The following is a 22,184-nucleotide window of genomic DNA, read 5'->3' as shown; positions in this document are numbered from 1 at the left end:
GTGTATATCCATTCCAGCACTGTTTCTTGTGGTCCTCAATTGACCACATGTACTGGTGGGGTGACCAGCTTATTCTGTACTGTCTATGGGAGGATTGTCATTCAATGATGCAGGGCCGGCCCTACAATGGGGCCGACTGGGGCAATTGCCCCAGGCGGCACTTCAGAAGGGGCGGCACTTTGCCGCCCCAAGCGGGGTTTTTTTTGTTTTTTTTGAAGCGGAGGAGAGAGAGAGGGGCACCGAGTGATTTTCGCTTACCCGCTCGGCGCCCCTCTCTCTCTCCTCTGCGGCGAGTTTCCCTGTTCGGTCTCGGTGCCGGCTTGTAATGCAGAGCGCCGGAAGTGACGTGAATTTCCGGCGCTCAGCATTACAAGCCGGCACCGTGGCAGCACAGGGAGACTCGCCGCAGGACTGTTTAAGAGTAAGTACCGGGGGGGGGGTAGATAATGCCGCCCCCCCCCCGGCGTCGGCAGGGGGCGGCATTTTAAACTTCGCCCCAGGCGGCGTTAAGTCTTCGGCCGGCCCTGCAATGATGTGTGATGGCCAAGCTGCCAAATCCACTGGCTAAGTTCCATTGACATCACAAAAAGTGCAGGTACAAGAATGAAAAAGGAACAGATACATTCCAGATGATACAAGTTCTTATTTCTTACACATACAGCAAACTGTTCTATCATGTTTTTATATAAAATGTATTCCAGAAATATTCTAATGGTGTCATAATTTTTACTGGGAACATTTAATTGTCACGTGACATATAATCAGACACTGATAAGATGTTGCCGTACGTACTGAAAAAAAAGTGTCCGTGTTGTTTTTATGTGAGAAAAGTATAGTTAAAATGATACCATTTATTGGCTAACAGAGTTTAATTGCGAGCTTTCGAGACCAAGTTGTTCATTAATGCCTGAGGAAGGGACCTAACAAAGCTCGCAATTAAACTCTCAGTTAGCTAATAAATGGTATAATTTTAACTATACTTTTCTCCTGTTTTCTCAACGGCTAACACGGTACAAAACCTTTTTATTGTTTTTATGTGAAAACACATTTTAATGTGTTAACATTTTGAGGAAACGATACAATGCCAGATCTGCTAACATTTATTGGTTAAACATACTAAAAAGTGCAGGTAATGCCTACTCTAATGGAACAGCACCTTTAAAGTGTGTTTTGCGCATTAAATTAATTAATGTGATAGACCCTGAAGAAATAATTGACATGAATGGCAAATGGGCAGCAAGATATTGACAAACTACACCTCCCATGACCCTCAGCCAGACTTAGGTGTAGTAGAAGGTGTCTAAGGATTGCGGGGGGTCCTAGTTTAGCTGCAGCCAAAGAGATACATGCGGTTTACCCCTCATCTATACTTTCAATACAACATTAATTATTAATTCCAATAACAGAAGTTTTTTGATATAGAATGGGAAGTATTCCTCTGGCAAGTTTTTTTTCTTCATCTAAATCTTAACACAGCTCGTTCTTCTAGCATATAATAAAGAATGTTTTCAAACAGAAAGCCGTATTTTTCTAGACTGATTGGTTCATGTCTTATACCGCTCTTGATCAGCCTTTCCATGTTCTCCCTACGGGCAGATGATTAATTCCAAATATCTGACTTACTGCCACATTGTTACCCTTATTTATTGTTAGCAGTGACACGTAAGGCGAAGTAGACCCTCTGTACTAAAAAAAAAAAAAAAAAAGATCACCTTAAGATTGCCTGATTCACTGAAAAAATTTAAGTTTTTGACAGCGCGGGCACGCTTCTTGAAGTAATGAAAGGAAACGGCTATTTCTGTTTTTTTCGCAAACCCTCTGGGGGGATTTTTGGGGGTGGGCGGCTCTACCAGACATTGCCCTTAGTCTGCCCTTCTTCCTGGCATTCCGTGGGTTAAACATCTCCCAGGCACGCCTATGCACGATGTGTATTTTGCCTTACGTCTCTGCGCTGCAAAGCTCTACCTCTTGTCAATGAAAACCAACGTCAGTGAACTAATTGGCTTTCCTCGTGCGTAGGTACCCTGAAATGCCCACCGCTGCTGATGTTGTGAACGCGTTAGATCAACAGGCACTTGCGTCCATCCTGCAAATATACGGGGAGGAGAGATACGCCAAGAAAATTTCTTCAGCTATCGTTCAAGCACGTAGCATATACCCCATCACCAGGACCCAGCAGCTAGCTAGCATTATCGCAGGTACCGTCATTAATTCTGAACCGCGTCTGAAAATGAAGGGGAAAAAAAATATATTAATCCCCAAGGTCCCAAAGGGATCTATTTGTCCTGGAAATCATGCAGGATTTTAAGCCCGTCTATTGCTCTCTCATGTCAGGGGTTTTTCTGTTTGTTTGGTTATTTTATTTATTTATTTTTTGTTTATTTTTTGCACTGATTTTTTTATGCACTTTAGTTTGCTGATTAATTTTATAATAAATTGAACATGAAATGATTTCTCACACATGCCAGCCAAGACGGAATCGAGAGTTACAAGAGCATGGGGGTGATCATTAAAGCTGCTTAGCATTCACAGTTCACTAACGGTTCAGGCATATTCTCCGAGCCCGTTATTTTATTGTTTATAAGAGGACAAGCGGTGGCCACCAGCTGAAACGTTGAATTTCAACTCATTATCTTCTGTTCCAACTTTGCGCCTACCAAAGGGAGCCAACGCACATGTGATCTCCCCCCCCCAAGCGTTTATAACAACCTACTAAGGTATCCCATGGGGCACGTCGATTATTTTCACCGGAGGCAAATAATGCCCTAGGTTAATACCTGATAGGAGGTAACTTAATAGCTCTCTAGGGTGAATCCTATCAGTGTCTTCGCGATTAGTAGAATTCCAGGCTAGTGTTATTTAAAGAGGTAGCCTCCATTTTTTAATGGGTAAATGGATCTTTTACCCCAATTCACGATAGGGGCCTGTTGGGTCCATTTACTGAATCCAGTAGGAAAGAATGATGAGCCTTTCTTTCTGACTAATCAGGTCTTGAAGCCAAGAGAAGGAAGGGCAACAAGAACTACAAGTACCAGTTTTGTCTTTGTTATTATTGTAATTTCATGTAAAACCTCCGCAACTTAATGATCAGTGAAGCAAATTCTGAATAAAATTAAAAATGTCATTAAAAAACAAACAAACATATATATATATTTTGGACATTATATATATATATATATATATATATATATATATATATATATATATATATATTTCTTGAGTAAATCTGTAGATCTCTAACTAAAAAGTATCCTGTTTCTCCTCCTCCTACTTCTTTCGAAGATCCTAGAAAGTTACTTCTTTTAACTTTGAGACCGTGATGTGTTTCATCAGATAGAGAGTTTTTTTTTTATTAAAAAAGTGCTCTGGTAATACATCTGCTGTTGAGCATTGAGCGTCAGCACATTCAATTACCAGCTGTACAGAGTCAATGGTCAGGTGTAGACTACAGTTTTGATTGGTTATCTCTGAGTCATACCTTTAATTGCCATTCCTAGTGACATCGCGCTTCTCCCTTTGTCATTATAAATCCCTCAGTTGATCTGATAGAACATGCTGTGTTTTTAAATGTCTACTAGAATAATGTCATTCTCAAGGCAGAATCTGTGTTGCCTTTTAACCCTTTGAAGATTTTCCAGACCACCTTGTCTCTTAAAGAGATATTAATGTTTATATATATATATATATATAATAACCTTATGTATAGATACCGTTCTATCATAGGGGTAGCAAATTCCAAATTGTAACATTATTGTATTTATGTTTTTATGTAGGCTATGGATGAGCCACTTTATACTACACTTTGATATTCATTGGCCATTATACCTTCTTTTTTTCCTTTGAAAGCCAGAATTCCATACTTCCCAACTTTTCAAATGGCAAAAGATGAGTTAGAGGAGGAACAAGGCATTTTATTTATGCAATTTAACTATTAAACATATTGTCTATACACATTATTGTGACTTTTAGGACTGTGGGAAACTGTGATAAGCTCCTAGAAACCAGGGACATCAGGGGAGGAAAGAGGGATAGAGGGTTCACTTGGAATGTATTAGAAAAAGGTAGTTTCACAAATACACCCTCTTTGCCATAAGCCGTATCCTAAAACATTTCTGCCTTTCATTAAAAAGTATATTTGTAATAGGGATGTACTGGGTCTTTAAATAAGGAAAATGAGGCTCGCACTCTATCTTGTGTACTCGTTTGATAATTAGTGGCATTCCCTGGTGTCTCTCTAGCCATAATCTTTGTGATTCCGGCTGAACCGGTTTCAAATTAGAGCGATAGGAAAACAATTTTCAGTGTCACAGTTGATCAGTTTGAAAAAAGTACTAATTAATCATATTGTGGTCACCAATAGCTCAACAATTATTGATTAATAACAAGAGCAAATCAACTTGCTTGCTATTAGTCAGATGTAATTAGGCCGTAGGTATTCACAGGGTGCTTTTAACGCGTAACAAGGCAGCGTCCGGCTCAGGGTGAGCTACCTGCTTTGTATTGTATTGGCCAAAAGGAACCAAGACCAATTGGCTTCTCTTTATTTTTCTGATATTAGTCCTGAAACATTCTGTGGAAGAAAACCTGCGCTTCATCTCCTGCACTCACATAACGCCTCGCTTCAGAGAACAGATACATTAATTGTCTGTCCAGATTGGAAATGTACTGAAAGGGGTCATACATAGACATCCATGAAGATACTTTAGAAATAGACAACTGAGTCAGATTATCAGCCCTGGTCCCCATATCCACTTTTTACACATTAATAAAGTTGAGTCTGGGCTAAATAGAGGGACCACTGGGTTTTGGAGTGGATACATTGTTATTAAGCTATACTAGGCCTAGTGTTTAGTGTGTAGATTTGTGTTTAGCGTGTGCTGGCTCTGAGTAATGTATAGCTAAATCAGCAAGATTTCTTATAAATCTTAGCACCAGTTGAGTTATACATTATACAGGGCCAGCTATGCCCCCTTTTTGCTGGAGAAACCCGCCAATATTGTCCCTTCATAATGAGTATTGAAGAGAAGGGAGAGTTAAAGCTACGGCTCCTCGTGGGACGGGCACACGGCAATCCTGAATCTATCATGATGTGCTGAATGCTTCTGTGGCCGTATTTCATCTTATCACAGCAATGCTCTTTAATCGATGGTGCCGCCGGCTAGTTTTGTGGACTCACACCATGTTGTGGCTTCAGCAGGCTTCATCATTACGTCTGCTTCCAGAACTCTGCATTATTTCACATTAAAAAAAAGATACCAATACGGGCGAAGCCAAGAAGAGGGTAAGTGCAATTCCTTGCCGCGTTCGCCAGCGGAAACACTTATGTACGGCACGGATGGAGTGATTATTTTAGCTTGCTGCGTTTGTTCTCTGTCCTTATCAGTTGTCATGTAAAACAGCGTCTCTGGTGTATTGCTGTGAATGAGTAGCTTGATAAGACCAGTATCTACATTTTGACACATTAACCTGCACAAAGGCAGCATGTGCTTTCTGCAATCTGAGCTGTACAAGGGGAAAACAATATAATAATCTGTCAAGCTTACTTTTCTTTGGTCCCTTCTCTCTTCCTCTGCAACATTTCTGGAAAAATAACAATAAAAGACAAACCAACGTTGAGGTTTTTTTTTTATGGAAAATCCAATGCATACGAAATGATGCTTAGTGATTGGTCGGTGCTGCCGAATAATGAGGGCGACCCATAGCAACAATTAAATATATGCAAGACTGGAGCATCTTACATGCGACTGAGCAATGAGCTATGTATTACATTGTGTAGCACATGCTGGGACAATATTTGCCTAACCGCGGCAATCATCCGTGCCCTCGCCTTTATTGTTAGTTGATTGTTAAATGTGCCATTCTCCCTGCTACGGTTCAGTATCATTTACTTTGCTAATACTATTATCGTTATATTACAAACCGTGCCATTGATTTTTATCATGGCACAGTGATCTCCAATCACACAGGGACCCTTTAAAATCAAATTGTACAGGCAAAAGCTCTTACCGTAAGCTGTGAGTCTGTCCTAATAAACCTCGTATGCCCCCAAAAGCTCTCTATCCTACCCGTCACCCCTAGGAATGCCCTAACTTATAGCCAGAAAGATAAACTGGGTAATCAGTACTGTATTGATTCTTTAATGGGTCAGACATGCATCTCTTTTAATGGAACAATGCGCATTAAATTTTTATTCTGCGGGGATGTTCGATAATCAGTCGCGGATTATAAAAACAGAATCGTACCTTTATAGTCATAAAACTTATTTTTTTGTTATAGGATCCTGGAATATATTACACCCTAGCGGGTGTTAAAGAGTTAAAAGGAGTTAGCCGAGACTTGTGTTTTGGTGAGGACCAAGTTCTCACAAGATCTGCCTGATCTGTCATGGTCGGGTCCACTTTATTCAATGAAACCGATATCGACAGAAATCAAATAATAAATGGCACACAGCCGACTCTAACACGGTAGTAACGTTGGTTATTATTGGCTGATCATACTTCAGTAAGCCAAGAATCATGAAACACGTCTGCGGCGATCTCCAGTCGTAAAGAGGGAGCTCGGTCGGAACATCAAACATTTCTAGACAGTGTGGTGGTAACGAGAATTGACTATACAGATATCAGTCCGGGGCAACGAGCGTATTTTAGTGCAGGTCGTCCTATCAGATCGATCAATTTCGTTGATTAACCTCACAGTACCCAGAATTGTTATAGTGCGTACAACATTACCATAGAAACCTTAATGAACACCAGCGAGTAGATGATTTGTAAACAGCTCTAATGTCCCGTGGCCAGGATTGGTAATGTTTCCTTCAATTTCCAAAGGAATACTAACAGCAGCACTTCTAAATCTTAAAGATACAATGTACCGAATTAAGTATTATTTGCAATCGAAATGCAGTAAAAGGTTAAACGTCTGTACTATATTCACGCCATCGGTGTAATGCCCATCAAATGTATCCAAGCTATAAAGATAATAATTAACTAATAATATTAAGATTAATATTTAAGATTGTTATTAATAAAGCGGAAACTTCTCTGATCTGTGACCCGTAAACTCCCGCACTCCATAACTCACAGGCTGTAAGGAAGGTGAGAGTTCCTCGCAATATGTATTTAATCGTAGCAGTTATACTCTTCATCTGTAATGAAGGGGTTAAAAAAGTATAGAGCACTAAAGCTATCCATAAACTGGGGCTTATTTACTGAACAGTCAGTCGGGGTGGAATTTCATCTCAGCGCAATAACTACCCATTAGCCGACGTGACCCTCCTTGCAGGTCAAAGCGCGTTGTGTCGGCCATGCGTAATGTGCAATTAAGCAGCCGAGATTAAGATTTCTATTTGCATTGTGCCTTCGCACTTGTAGCGCCGTTTAGGTTACAGGGCTTTTTTTTCACATTCGGCTATGTAACACATAAAGAGTTATATCACGTGTACCGATGGGACATTTGCACATGTTAACATTGTGCTCCCCCCGGAACAGTTTTGTCCAGCCGGTATCTTTACATTGCTCATATCACGATAATTGCTCCGTTCTGATGCAAAGATAAGGCTGGCAGATTAATTGTACCTTCAGGCTTTATTTTGATTGGTTTATCAAATTAAAAATCCCGACGAGGACGCGTTATTAAAGGAAGGTTAGTCGCTAGATTTAAAGCCAAAGAAGCAGCTCCTTTTATTAAAACTTTGAGGACGGTCTTCGGAAAAGGAGGCTTTTTTTTCTTGTTCCTGTGCTTTATGACGGCCTGAATATGTAAAGCCTGCTATGTCTGGGTTCACGGACTTTAATTAACAGTTAGAAAAATGTAATATCACTTGAATTCGAGATCAGTGAGAATCCAACACGGTATTAGGCAGCCTTGACAAAAAGGACAAGTATTGCGTCACGGAAAATTTATTAAAAGCGATGCAAATTCAAAAGTCGGATTCCTGCAAACAGGTGCGAGAGAAGAATTCATTTTTAAAACTCTGCCATTCTCCAGCGCCCCGGAGACTTTAAATGGGACGCGTTTGCAATTGCGGCACGTTGACAATTTTATCCGGAAGCGTAAGATACATTTACAATAACGATTGATTTTTTAACCCCTTCTCCGCCTGCCAGCGCCGTGTTTCCCCCGCCAGTGCCGGGAAGGAAAGCATAGCCTTCTAGAAGCGAAAATGTTAATTTCTCTCCCCGGGATTTCATATCATCCATCTAGCTTAGAAGCACAGAAGTTTTTTTCTTTTTTTTTTTTATGAATGAAATCCATCTTGCAAGCTCTGCATACAAATACCGTTTATTACCATTCTGTTCTGTTAGCCGGCGAGATGGCGTTTAACTTGTAATGTGATTTCCTTTTTGTGAATTACCATCCAGCTATTTGCAATTTAACACTTAAAGGGCCACCATCAGAGCGCACAAAGGCTTCTTCCCACTCAACGTGACGCGTGAAATTCTCCGATTCAGAGTGATTTCAACTCAAACCACTGTCGCCGGTACAAAAGGAGAATTCGTGTCCCTAAATATCAGCTTTTTAAACCTAAAATTTGCTGTAAAGACGCATGAATCTGGACCGTCTTACACCCTTCCGTGGGTTATAGAGAGTCATTTGTGACGTCACTTAGGGAAAACTCTATTTAATGGCGCAAACATTATTCCAGCCACTGCTGGCTGTTAGGATGACGTGCTCTCGAGTTGGCGCGGGGATTAGGTGTACCACAGCCAATACTAATTCAAGTGTTGCCAGAGATGTGGAGATGATCTTTGTTTTCTATCTGCTTTGCAGTAATTATTGAAAATTCACAGACATGCACAACAGCAGACACGTCCCTAGCAAACGTTTGCTGCGCAAGTCTCGTATTGGGCGGATGTTATTAAATGTTAATAAATATTCATGCCATTGTCCTTTAGAAAAAGTAAACTAAAAACTTTCCTGTCGAATAACATATCCTCTCATTTCCTGAACTTTACAACGGTGACGTTATGCGAGATACCAATATCGCAAGCTCTTCGGCCAAAAGGGACCAGAGGACTCGGAACGGACGGTAAAAGAAGGGACAAAAAGGGGTTTGCAGCAATGATCCAAGACTTGATCTTGAATCCATCTCCAGATATCTGTAGAAGATATTTTAATTAGCATTGGTGGGTCGCATGTTTGACGTTTAATTAAAGTTTGGGTCTTTTCAAAGGGATATTAAGACTGGAAAGGATGAAATGGTGTCTTTGATGAAGCCGGTGGAACCTCGCATTTGGAAACTTGGTGTTCATTCTATCATAAAGGTCTTTTAAATAAATTTCATTTGAAATATGTAGTAGCTACTTCAGCCCCCCCCCCGAATTACTATTTTTGACTAACCGCAAAAAGATTTGTCATTAAAGTGTTCTTTTGGTTGTTGTAAACATCCTAATTGTTAATTAAAATATCTATTTTGGTGCACTGATCCTTATATTCCATTTAGCGGAGAAGTCAGGCTACTTAAAAGGAATCTGTCATTAAAAGAAAAATAGTTTTGATCTTTGAGCAATTTATCTTTATCCAGCCTTAAAGAGACATTATTAGAGAAACCTGGCAGACAAAGTGTCGCCACTGAGGCATTTGCACCAAGAAAAAGTTTTTAAACAAGATGAGGAATTGAAATAAATCATTAATAAAGTCTGACACTAGTACATATAAGAACCCTATTTTTGTTTAACTTCTGGAGTCTTTCTTCCCTTATGTTCATAAATATCCCATCATGGCTCCTCAATATATCCAGCATGCTCCTCAAATTGTCTGAAAAACCTGTGAAAACCTGCAAAAGACTCTCCGAGTATTATCTTTTATTTGTTTAAATGGTTCAAAGGGGTTCGTCTGCTATCCCCTTATTGACTGATTTACATAAAAAAGTTTTGTTTTTATTTAGATCATGAGACTAGGATTATTTGTATTATTTATGTTTATTCTTTTTTGTTTACAGGAACTGGTATGTTTGCCCGGAAAGATCTTCTCCAAAGACCAGCGCACGTCGCAACTAAAAGTTTCCAAGCTCTTCGTATCTTTGTCAACGATGAGCTGAATGAACTGTACGCCGGGCTCAAGACAGCTCAGAAGTTTCTGAGAACCGGAGGAAAACTGGTTGTTATTTCATTCCATTCGCTAGAAGACCGGGTTGTCAAGCGATTCCTACATGGGATAGATATGACTGAAAAGCCAAATCTTGGTATCAGGCATAAGATAAGACGAGGAGAGCAGAAGGACTTTACGGAAGTGGAGGATGATGACGTTGGGAACTCACACTCTAGCTCTGAATGGACAGTTATACAAAAGAAAGTGCTTACACCACAGTACCAAGATGTCCTAGACAATCCAAGGGGCAGGTCTGCAAAACTAAGGGCTGCTATAAAGCTGTGAGTATATCCATGTCTTAGGCCAGGTAATCAGCACTGAAATTGCCACCATCGCGACAAGTCGACACTTGGATTTCCACTTCATATCACGGTGACTGTGAAATATCATGTTTGAAAGGAACATCAGCAGCCTACCAGACTTTTTCCCTGAGGACCCAACACCCTAAAGAAACTTGAATAAACATTTTTATAGAGACCAGAGGTATTTTTCAATATAAAGCAAAAGATGATGATTGCGTCATTAGTATAAGAATTATATCCTTCAACTAATAAAATTTTAATCACACACTTTAATTATGTAATTTAGCATACATTAGCAAAGTTAATTCTAATTCATCCAATATCTGCCTGCTTAAGGGTAGCCTAAACAGATGTAGCCCGTAGCATGCCCTGTTTATGTTAAATTCATGTTCCAGGATAGACTTCCATACTTACACATCTTCAGTTATTCTACCTTGATAAATCTCATGGTGGTAAAGTGATGTCCTAAAAACTATTCAATGGAAAGCACATGCCATATCAGCTTAGTGTAAAACCATCAAAAGAAGGGAAAATACTGTAAGGCTGCGAAAGCATGGATCCACCCTAGTTTAGTGTGTCTCATTCACTGATAGTTTAATATGCATTGTGGGGCTTTAAGGTTCGCCTCTGGATGTGGTTTGAGTGGACCTTCCAAGCGCCACTGAAGGTTTGTACCATTACTTGCATATTAATGCATCAATTACAGATCATCTGGAACACACATGAGTTTTGCATACGGTTCAAAGTTTGAAACTATCACCATAGCAACCAATGGAATGGCACAATCATCAGGACCAATGATGACCATTTTTTGCAATCTGGAACACAATGTGTTTTATTAATAACCTTCAGAGAGAAATGTTGAAGAATACTAAGAGCTCCTTTACAATTTTCCCTTTTTATCTCATTCTTTTGGCTTTTGCAAATCTATTCCGTTAATGTTAATTTCTTATAAATCTAACTTAAAGAGGTTTTCTATGCCGTAACAAAATACTCCAGGACCCTGTCCAGCATGCTCATATTTAGACAACTCTGCAAAGTTTCTTTAGTACATATCTTTTATTGCTGTGGTTGAACTTTATTTCCATGTAGTCGGGTTGACATTTTGTGCCGAAGATCAAAAACGTGTAAGAGGTTTTGTAGTAGACTAAGAAATATTCCCGATCGCTATTATAACTCCACAGAACTCTTCCAATGGGCATGTTCAGCGGTCTGACTGTAAAGTTATGTGTGTGGTTTCGGCGGCGTTACGTGGGGAAGCCTGTCGACAGCTTGCTGCAGACAGATTGGGGCGTCTGATGGTTACTCGTTAAAACGTAGGCGATCGTTTGGAAAGTGATACCCAAAGCAGATCTAATTTAATAAAAAGTATTTGGACTCGCCTTGATGAAGTTGCACTTCTTTGAAATGCTGTTATTTTGGAAAATTTGGTAAATGTGTTCTTGATTTGTCTTGTAATCATTGTAGAAAGTAATGTAGAGAGCTCCCTCTGGCTTATCCTGGGGATAAGTTGCTATTGTTCAGTCTTTAATTTCAGTAACACAAAAAATCAAGAATTTCAACGAGAGAGTCCACTGACCCAACCTTAAATCCATTGCCACCCTAGAATCTCATTTTTAACTGTCCTTCAGTAGCCGGTATTTTAATTGAACCTATACCTCCAATAGGGCACATCCTTTTATAAAAATACCTTGACCTTAACCCTATTCCCCAAATTTGTTAACATTTAGTATATACTCCATGACAGCCTAATACCCTGAAGGGGCGCTAATGCCTTTTTTTCTTGAATGATCATTGGCATGAGCTGTGTTTGACTGATCCGTGTCTTTCTGCTAGAAAAGCAGCGATTCACTATTTATAACATTCTCTGGTGTTACTCTATTAGCACCTCCGAGCACTTATATTGTGTCTACACTAAAACTAATCCCAGTGAAACCCTATCATCCAACCCAACCCAACTTTTGAGATTAATCTTTTATCCTTTCTTTATCTGATTACTCACTCTGATAAGACTATGTTAAATACGCCCTCCCAGAACCCATATGGATCCTTGCTCTTCTGAACAATTGTTGAAGCTGATACGATTCAGGTTAGATTCTGGGAAAACCCTGTATTCCAGTGGGGACCCTACAGAGCTTTTACCCCTACCCTATTCCAGTTTTCTATTCACCATTTTTACTAATTATTATACGTTGCAAAAAAAACCCCAAACCAACATTCTCGTCAACTTTCAGAATGTGCCGAGTAGTTGAAATATGCAGAATTCTAAGAGACCAGAAAACTAAAGGCATCAGAGTTTTCCTTTTTAATTCAATTAACAGAATTGTTTGACAAATTACCTCTGAGATGGAAATCTTAGCCAAGCAATGAATTGAGCAATATTTGCCAGAAGGGTCGCTGCTTTCATTTTTAATTTTTTTTTTAATTTTTTTTTTTTTTATCAGCTAAGGACTACGAAAAGACCAGTAATCGTCCTATACTGATGTTACATTAGTCACAGAGCGAAATTGAAATGTAAAAAGCCTAGCAAATTAATTTTCACGATAACGATAGTATAACAAGTATTGGAGTTAACAACTGGAACAAATAGGATAATATACAGTTATTCTAGTTCACGTAACTGAAAGGAAACATCCTGAACAAAATTGCCTTTAGGGGTTTTCCTCCCCTTGCGTTGATGAGGCAAGAATTACCTTCACTGTCGGGAAAGTATATGAGCTGTGGAAAACCGAGGAACATAAAATCTATCAATTGGAAACCAATGGCTTTTAAAAAATTCTTCTTTATTTCGCATAGGAAAAAAAGAGTCAACCGAATAAAATCATTATTTTTCCGTTTTTTTTTTTTTTTTGCATAGCTGGGAGGACACATTTACATTAAAAGTAATATTGGTTATTCTATTTGACCTCATTATATTAATGGTACATTTATAGCTACTACGTTTCAATTGTGATATTAAAAATGCCAACTTCTGAAATAGACGGTCATTCTTTTTTTTTTTTTCTTTCAAAACTGGAGCAGATGAAAACTTACTAAATGGTACCAAAAATAAAACTAAATTGTATATTTTTCTGGACAACAAATACCTGTATAAAAAAAATGATACTATATCCTAGAACAGGGGTGTCCAACCTGCGGCCCTCAAGCTGCTGCAGGACTACATCTCCCATACTTCTCTGCCAGGTCCTTAGCATTATGGGAGATGTGGTCCTACAGCAGCTGGAGGGCCGCAGGTTGGACACCCCTGTCCTAGAAAATACACAACAGTTGATAGAGCTGTAGCTGAATGCCTCCTCTGCGATCTAACGCTTTGTGCTATTGGGCCATGGAGTGCATGGGGAGTAAGAGGTCTCATTAGACAGCCCCGAACATTTTCCGAGCCAGCACTGGACGTAACTGGAGGTGAGTATATCACATGGCATGGCAAGTATCTGAATCCTTCAATGGATTTGCAAGGAGAACACCGGGAATAATCCCACAATCCAAATCAAGGCAATTGGAGACTAAGTAAAATCAAACTTTGACAACTTTGACAACAATGAACACTCAAACATTACGCAAATGCTGCCGAAATTATTATTTTTATCTTATTTTTAATTTCACACAATTTATGAATTTTGAACTCCTACTAAAATGATTTTTTGAGAACTTTGTGTTCTGCAGAATCATTAAGGATTCTCAAGCATGCTGGCAAAGTTATGGGGAATTTAGCCCCTGAACTGTTTAATCTAAAGCCCATAATTTGCCCAAAAAGCACAAGTTGTGGGTTTGTAAGCGGACACGTTAACTTGTTAAACCAAACTGAGAATTCAGAGGTCCAATGTATTAAGGTTGGCCTCGGATTAACGCTTCAGATTTCATGCCAATGTTTGTTTAGACGTTTACGATTTTACTCCATTTGCCATGATTTGAGTCAGCTGTTTCTTTGACTTCCTTTCACGAATGGTTCTTTCATGAACATAAATCCTTTTATTTATTCTAGCTAAAGAGAATAATACTTTATTTGCTTTTATTGCTTCTGGCTGGAAAGAATAAAGGAATTGTCAAAATGTATATTCTTGCTACTGGAGTTACTGCTGAATTCAAAATGATCTTATATATAAAGCAACACTGAATATCTAACACTGTGAAACTTTTAAAGCTTATAGAAGACTTTTTATGAAAAATGGGTTAACCGGTGTTATTCTTTTAAATAAATATCCTTAATTTTGGTAATATTTTCGGCTGATGAATTTTCACACCGGCTAATGTTTTTTTACGCTCCCATCCTGCGGTCAATAAAAAAAAAGCCATGGAGACTTGATGTTTCTGGGCCTTAACTTTTACGGTATAAGTCCCCCAAATTTAAAAGAAGGGCGATGCTGGGATAGTATCTGAATCCTATTGTGCCGCAGCTTCTTGCTGTGTGGAGAGCTATAGAGGTTTCCAAGTAAATCATGGAATGGAAAGGAGCCAAGACTTTGGGGAGCCAGATCCCAGGCTGGCCGTAGGGTCTCTAGTGTCCTAGCCATACGTTGGTTCCACTAACTCTGTGTATTTGCTTTCTAACATAAGGAAGAACCTCATTGAAGTTTCATTTATCAACCCGATACCCTCGGCATTTGACAATTTTGCCTGTATCTTAGGACACTTGGCTGCTACCGGAACACCAAAATACTCAGAGGGTTGTGGATAAGTTGAACACCCTCCCAGCAAAAGTGGTAGAGGCTAATACAATGAGGGAATTGAAACCTGCATGTAATAGGCATATGGCTCCTGAATCTAAGACGCCTCATCCCGATCAAGGACTGATTAAGATTTGAGTCTTTACATCAGGCTCGTTGGCCCGGAATAGCTCTTATCTTCAGTCAAATTCTATGCTTCTATGGCATGAACGAGACATTTTTCGTGGCTCCTGCACTAAACTTTCGAGCTGGGCTGTAGCAATGCCCAAACTTTCTTTAGTCTTTTCTTGATGGAGGATGACAAAGTGCTTGAATCAAAGACACTGACACTCCAGTTATATAAATTATGTTCCAGCGTTTCACGAGCCTATAAAATGTTTTTTTTATAGTGTTGTCACAAAATGTAATTTGCTAATTTCATTTTTGCATTGATTAGCTACTTGCGTTTTCCACGCCTCCGTGTTAATTTGAGCCGGTATGTGTGTTGATGACACAATACACGTTATCCACGTGAGATCCACAAAGAGAAGCGGGTTGTATAGCTAGGACCTTGTCATGTTATGACGTTAAGGTCGCTTACAATAAAGGTCATTGCGTGATGATAAATCCACATATCCTTTATAGACTCCTATAAAAGACAGATTCCCACCATAGCAAAGTGCAAAGAATAAAAATAAACTCAACCCCCCCTAAAAAAAATATTAAATGACCTCTTTGTCTCCATCGAAGTCATTATGCTATCAATATGTGAAATATCACTTTTCTCGTTGGCAAACCTGCGATTCTGATAATAAGAAACAGTATGATCGAGGAAGATATATCACGCTATATAGGATAAAAAAGCCCGGCTTTAGCACTGAGCCGCACGTGCAGCTTCCAGCTTCCATTAATCAGATCGGACGAGACAATTGAATAGGCAGTTAACCTGTACCCTCGGCGCAGGAAAAACAGCATAGAGCAGAGGTGCGTGCTGCGAATGTCACACTTGGCTGGTACTCCTAAAATAGTGGCCTAATAGCATCCTAAGTGAGATAAAATAGCTGGGTAATTTCATGGCACATAAAACACTGACAGTTCATTTATTTGTAGTTAATTGAAACGACACCATTTTTTTTTTTTCTCTCCCCGCTTTTCTTTCTTTTAACTGCCCCAACTAGAGATAATTAAGATGTCTTGGAATTGTACAGTGTGAAGGCTTTCTGGGCGCACGTATACTACAGCGTCGATAATTCAATCAATCACGCGCTCGCGGGTAGTGAAATGCTTGGTTTCGAGAAGTGGACACACCACTTCTGTCTCTCCCGATTCCTGAAAGACCCGGTGATGTATAAAGAGTGATTTAAAGAGCGAACCGTGAGGTCATCTTATCACTATCATAATTAATGAAACGGCCCAGTCGGTGGGAATAATCAATAGAATGCTATAATAAAAGTAAAAATACCATTTTTAAAATGTTGCATCATAAACCCCTACCATGCAGACCCCCCCCCCCAAAAAAACCTAATATGCGGTAAATATGCAGAAACGTTTATAGAGAGGCTAAAGAGAGACACTTTTATTGTGCGGTTATCAAGACTTTTGATTGGTCGCTATGTATCCAACAAAGGCATTTAAAGGAAGAAAATGCATTGTATTTATAATAATTTATAAACATGTTCTCTGCTGAGAACTTTTATGGCTGTAGAACCCTGTGATACCTTCACACTCAGCAAACATTCTAAGGAGCATCAGGGGAGGAGAGAGGAATACAGGGATTTGGACTCCAAACAACAACCGGTGCGCTTACTCCTACTCTAATAATCCTAAATATAATTTAGGGCTTCAGACTTCTTAGAAATTTGAAGGAAGAAATGAACCATTTCCCCCAGACCATAATCAGTCCTTGGTCTCGTCTTAGGTGTAGGATAGTCATATGCCTGTCCCACGCATGTTTGCATTCCCTCGTTGTATTAGCTTCTCCGTCATCTGCCGGGCGTTGCCACTTATCTCCCACCTTCTCGGTAAAGTAAAACTTCCTTACATTCCATCGATGCCTCTGACCCTCTAATTTTATAGACTTTGACCTCTTGTTCAATGTTCTTGGCCATTCTAGCGACATATCCTTATAAATGTCTTCATTAACAGTCAGTGCTACCCATTTTCTGAGACCAGAAGTTCTAACACGGAACCAATGTGTACACAATTAGTTTTTTAATCATATAACCGATAAAGGTTTTTTTTCAGTAAGGTCTACAACTCTAAATTGTTATGTCATCGGTATGATTCATCATTCCATACCAGCTACTGGGTTTAAGAAATTGGTGATCCACTATTCGATCTATTATACTGTCATGAAGAAGTGGACAAGAGATTAATGGGTACATGAACGGCAGCAATAAATAACGTGAATGGATGAAAGGGGTCTTGTCACTTAAGAGAAACTTTAAATCAATCAACGGTGTCAGAATCAGCCTATATGTTGCGATAACATTTTTTAAATTCGTTATTTAATTATGTGGCTTCTGTTCGTACTATTACATGCGTGTACCTGATTTCCTCCTCTTCAACTTAGAGATTAAAAAAAGCGACATTAGATGTGTTTATTCCATGATAACTAACTTTAAAAATACTTTATACAGTAATTAAAAATGGTTCATAGTTTTTCTTTTTCATGTTCCAATGATTCATGTTTTTGGAAAGTGTATTTACCTTTGGCGCTGCTCTAGGCATAAAAAAAAAAAAAGCAGGAGGAGGATCCAGAGCCTGACCTCGGGAGGGACACACACATCCAGACTCACACTAACACAACTAGATACTCACAGTAACACACACACATGCACACACACTAATACATAAACCTAGACACATACTAACATGCTCAGACACTAACATTAACACAGACGTACACTCACTTACACACACAGACACTTAAATGAACACACCCAGACACTTACAATAACACACATATCCAGATGCTCACACTAACATGCCTAGGCACTCACACTAACACAACTGGACACACACATACACACTAACACAACTGGACACACATTCCCAGGCACACACATACTTACTAGTATAACAAGATAAACATACTAACACTATCATAGCCAGAAACACACATTTGCATACCCTGTCACACACTTACACAAACTAACATGCCCCACACACACACACTTACACAGACATACCCAGACACATGCACCATCAACTCAACCTGCACAGCCTCACCCGCTACTACCACAGGGTTACGCAATGTTACATGACCCTGCTGAACCCAGCCTCTTCCTTGGAATTAGGGAGATAAAGAGGTGAGTCCAGATCTCAAGTCTCTATCCTACTCTTGCAGCATGCTGCTGTTTTTTCCCCGGGGGCATTAGCCCTGTTGTCCCCCTGCATCCACCCATGAACCCAGGGCAGAACCACCAACCCCCTCCGCACCACTGTCCTTGAGTGTCAGGATATGATGTTATATCCTGGAGCTCTGCCTTTAAAGATGTCTGGTGCCAGGTGGGAATGAACTCAGCACAATCCTCCATGGTGTTAATAGGCTGGTTGGGGAGATCAGTGCTCTCTCTTTTACCGGCCCGATGAGCAGTGGCACTACAGGGAGCTGCATCCCTCAAGACGGCGATTGGCTCCCTGTTTTCTTGCTACCCCACTGGACCACTAACCAGCAAAATAACAACAATTTAGAATGGTTAATTATCATTAACTCAGAATGGAACATTAAGAATGTAGACATACCTTAACGTATTGTGCGCAAGATCTGTATATGTTATCTGTCTAAAAACAAAATTGGCCTATGAGATTTCCATGTGAAATGTCCTTTTAACTCATGCTTTATTATGTATGTTCTAATTAACATATTTAATGTGGAGCTGGGTTGGTGTATACCTTTAAAAAGTGAATGTAAACAGTAGTAAACCGATACGTAACCCGCTAAGAGGATAGTTAATAATGTATCCTGTTTATAATATTGCAGTGGGTCCAATGAAGTGACACACAAACCAGTGTTAAGAATTATTCATCATATACATGGATGATATTGGGTACAAGAGTGAAAGTAAATACATCGACATCATTAATTAATCGGGTGAAAAATAATAGTAAACACTTCAAGAAAAGAACAGTTAGCGAGACAAAAATTTCAATCGGGAGGATTTTAAAGGTCCAGTTCCAATTAAACATCAATTTCGCACTCTAGTATGTTAAGAAAATAAACCTTAGAAAATGTGTTATTAAATTATGTATACTGAAGGTTTAATCGCATAAAATAACATAAAAACCTTTAAGACGCTTCTGTGGCAAAAACCAATCAGTGACTTTTTTTTGCCTGCACTCTATGATTATAGGGACAATCCAGTTAGGAGTACGAATGAAACTACTTCGGAAGAACTTTAATATGCATTCTTTAGCTGTAAAAGAAACGCCTTTCGGAGAATCTGCCCACCACCACTGAGGTTGCCTGGACAGGGCAGCTACAGTTCAAGCAGCCAAGAGTCGTCAGACCACTGAGGAGGAGGATAATATAGCTGGTTTAATAATTATTTGGTTCTACAGGTCATACAAGTTCCCATCCATGCATCTCTCTAAAGCCTTCTGATATAACAAGTTAGAGAGAACATGCTTGTGACATGATTGGATGAGGACTTGGATTTCTTGTGTCTAGAAAAGAGAGACACAAAGGGATATGACAGACTTTAACAAGGGAGAACTGCTACAGAGAGAAAAAACAGCTAAGAACAGATGCAAGTATTGCATGAGTCAGAGTGGGTGAATAAGACCGAGCCATTCTACTGCTTACCACAAGGCAGTATGATAAGAAGTCATACTTCGGGCACTTGTCTAGTAGATAACACAACGAGAACGCATACAAATGGCTAATATGCAGCTGCTTGAAAATATTATATAATTCAAAAAAATATATATATTTATATATTTGTAAAAACGTAATTTAATTAACTAAAACATTTTGGTGGGAACTTCGCTTTAACTAAAAGTGCAAACACCTTTACACTCGCTGTGAGCGGGATGAACACTATCACAGCGACCAAACACATTTTATAGCGAAAGATCTCTCCTAATGAGAAAACCCGGAACGTGTGAGGTTCGCATAACTCGGCCAGGCTGAACGCAGACGCGGCTTCTTATTCCGAAGACATATGTTGGGAGAAATCATCTCGCTTTTGGCTTTTAATTAAATTCTAGTGCCTAGCATTAAATTGTACTTGTGCCTCCGCTGGATAATAGGCTAAATCTTACAGACAGCCACTTAACTCTGTCAAAGAATCTTTGATTCTAATTATTAACCTCACAGCTGAGTCTCTTGTTATTACTATTGAAATACTTTACTAAATTCTATGTAACTTTTCAAAATTCCATTTAATTACATAAACATTTTTTTTTTTTTTTTAAACGGCTAGGAATTTAAAAACCAACATTGTATTATATTCCTGTTCACTAAGTTATCTTTAGAAGTTTTAGCTTCTATATTATATGGCTAAACCCCAAGCTTAAAGGGCCGCTCTGCATGCAGGGTCTCCATCAGGGTTATTGAGTTAACCAGGGTCCCCTCTAAAGATTGTGCAGCTGAGTTATGATATAAAACAAAAGATGCGTTCAGATGTTTAACCCCTTAATGACCAATGCTCAAAATGCATTGGTTTCAATGGGTTTAGGGACCGCCCATTGTCCTTAAAGGGTTAAATAATATATTTAGGAAACACATACTGTATGTATATATATATATATATGTTTTATTGTATAAAACGACCACATACAGATTCATTACACGAGATAAATCTAAATCACATAAGCAAATAAAATAACATTTCACTGTCTCTTTAACACCGAACAATGTATTGAGTTCCATCCTGAAAATCTGTTTTATTTTAAGTTCTAGGCTGATAAACGGCGGAAAATATTTATTTCCTATTACCGCTTGTTATTTCATAAAACTCAAAGGGTGAGGTTATTGATGGAAACAGAGGCCTTTGAACCCTCGCAAAAACGGGCCATCTGAGTAACAGAAAAGTATTAACCTGATTGACTCATCAAGTCCACTTCAGTTCTAGATACCATTTGATCATCGGCCGTCGAAACGTTTTTTTTTTTGCTCTACTAGAATATTATTTTAAAACAGGATGCCTTCATGTTTAAAAAATTCCCTACTTTTGAGGGTCTACTTAATATCCCAGTATGACCCAGTCCACTCCATTTATAATCAGCAATTAAAAAAAAAACATCATTACTAACACAGAATTCCCAAAATCATCTACAAAACAGTTTGTCTCATGAAATATTTTTTTTTCAGTTTGTTTAGGTTTTTTTGAGAGGATTAAAAATAAATTATTTTAGTTGTCTGCTGGCAATTTGTATGCAAAACTATAATAAGTACAATTTGGGAATGTTTTATGCTTAAACAGCCTTAATACATGTCACAAGAGCATTTGTGGCAAGGTTGTAGGGGGTCTGCTAGGTAGGCACCTTCCCTATTGGTTGCTACAGCCACACCCCCGGATATCCACATATGGTTGGGAGGGTAGCTCCCCTTTTGATTGGTACCTAAGTTATTGGGACGTGGGCCGCCCCTGACCACACCCCGTGTACTGTGATTGGTTGTTCCCTGTTCTAGCCCTCTCCTAATTGGTGCCAATTAAAGTGTTTAAGATAACGTATTTATGTGTTGTTCACCCTGTTCTTATCAAGATGGTCTCATGTATAAAGTTGGTGTTTGGTGTACAATAAAAGAGATTCTTACTTGTTCAAGCCTAAGACCGTGTCTGTGATTTGGTGACAAGGGACACTTCATCGTGGAGTGTAACTACTTGGTTACTGGAAGTCTGGAGTATACCGAGGGGACCATAGGAGATCGCTGGAACTATTGACAGCAGAGACCATCCGTCTCTACAGGGTCCGTCACAATACATATAGGTATAATCCTGTTTAGCTGTTGCTCGTATGGTGTAACAAAACCGTGGCTGGGGAATCTTTAAAACTAGGGTCTGCCATCTTTCGAGACCCTGATGACCAATGCTCACAATTTTTCCAGTGTAGGGCAGGACCACCAAATATGCGTATATGTTCCCGGCAAACCCTGGCACCTCCAGCATCCATCTCTTTAATTAGGAAAGATACGCCTGAGATCTGT

The 22,184-nt window shown here is 39.3% G+C and overlaps 1 protein-coding gene across 1 annotated transcript in view; it reads left to right on the top strand.

The window, feature by feature from the left end:
* Window positions 1-10,371, top strand: part of LOC149277652 (12S rRNA N(4)-cytidine methyltransferase METTL15-like) — a 54,779-nt gene extending 44,408 nt beyond the window's left edge. Inside the window, exons 4-5 of the mRNA XM_089502630.1 lie at window positions 2,020-2,198; window positions 9,938-10,371. Coding sequence (XP_089358756.1) covers window positions 2,020-2,198; window positions 9,938-10,371 — 613 coding nt within the window. The remainder of the gene's footprint in view (window positions 1-2,019; window positions 2,199-9,937) is intronic.
* The last annotated feature ends 11,813 nt before the right edge of the window (window positions 10,372-22,184 follow it).

Source organism: Sceloporus occidentalis, unplaced genomic scaffold, assembly GCF_023333645.1.
Source record: "Sceloporus occidentalis isolate IW3139 unplaced genomic scaffold, rSceOcc1.0.p SCAF_207, whole genome shotgun sequence".
NCBI classification, from domain to species: Eukaryota; Metazoa; Chordata; class Lepidosauria; order Squamata; family Phrynosomatidae; genus Sceloporus; species Sceloporus occidentalis.
The sequence above is the reverse complement of the archived record's forward strand: the minus strand, read 5'-3'. Positions and strand labels throughout refer to the sequence as shown.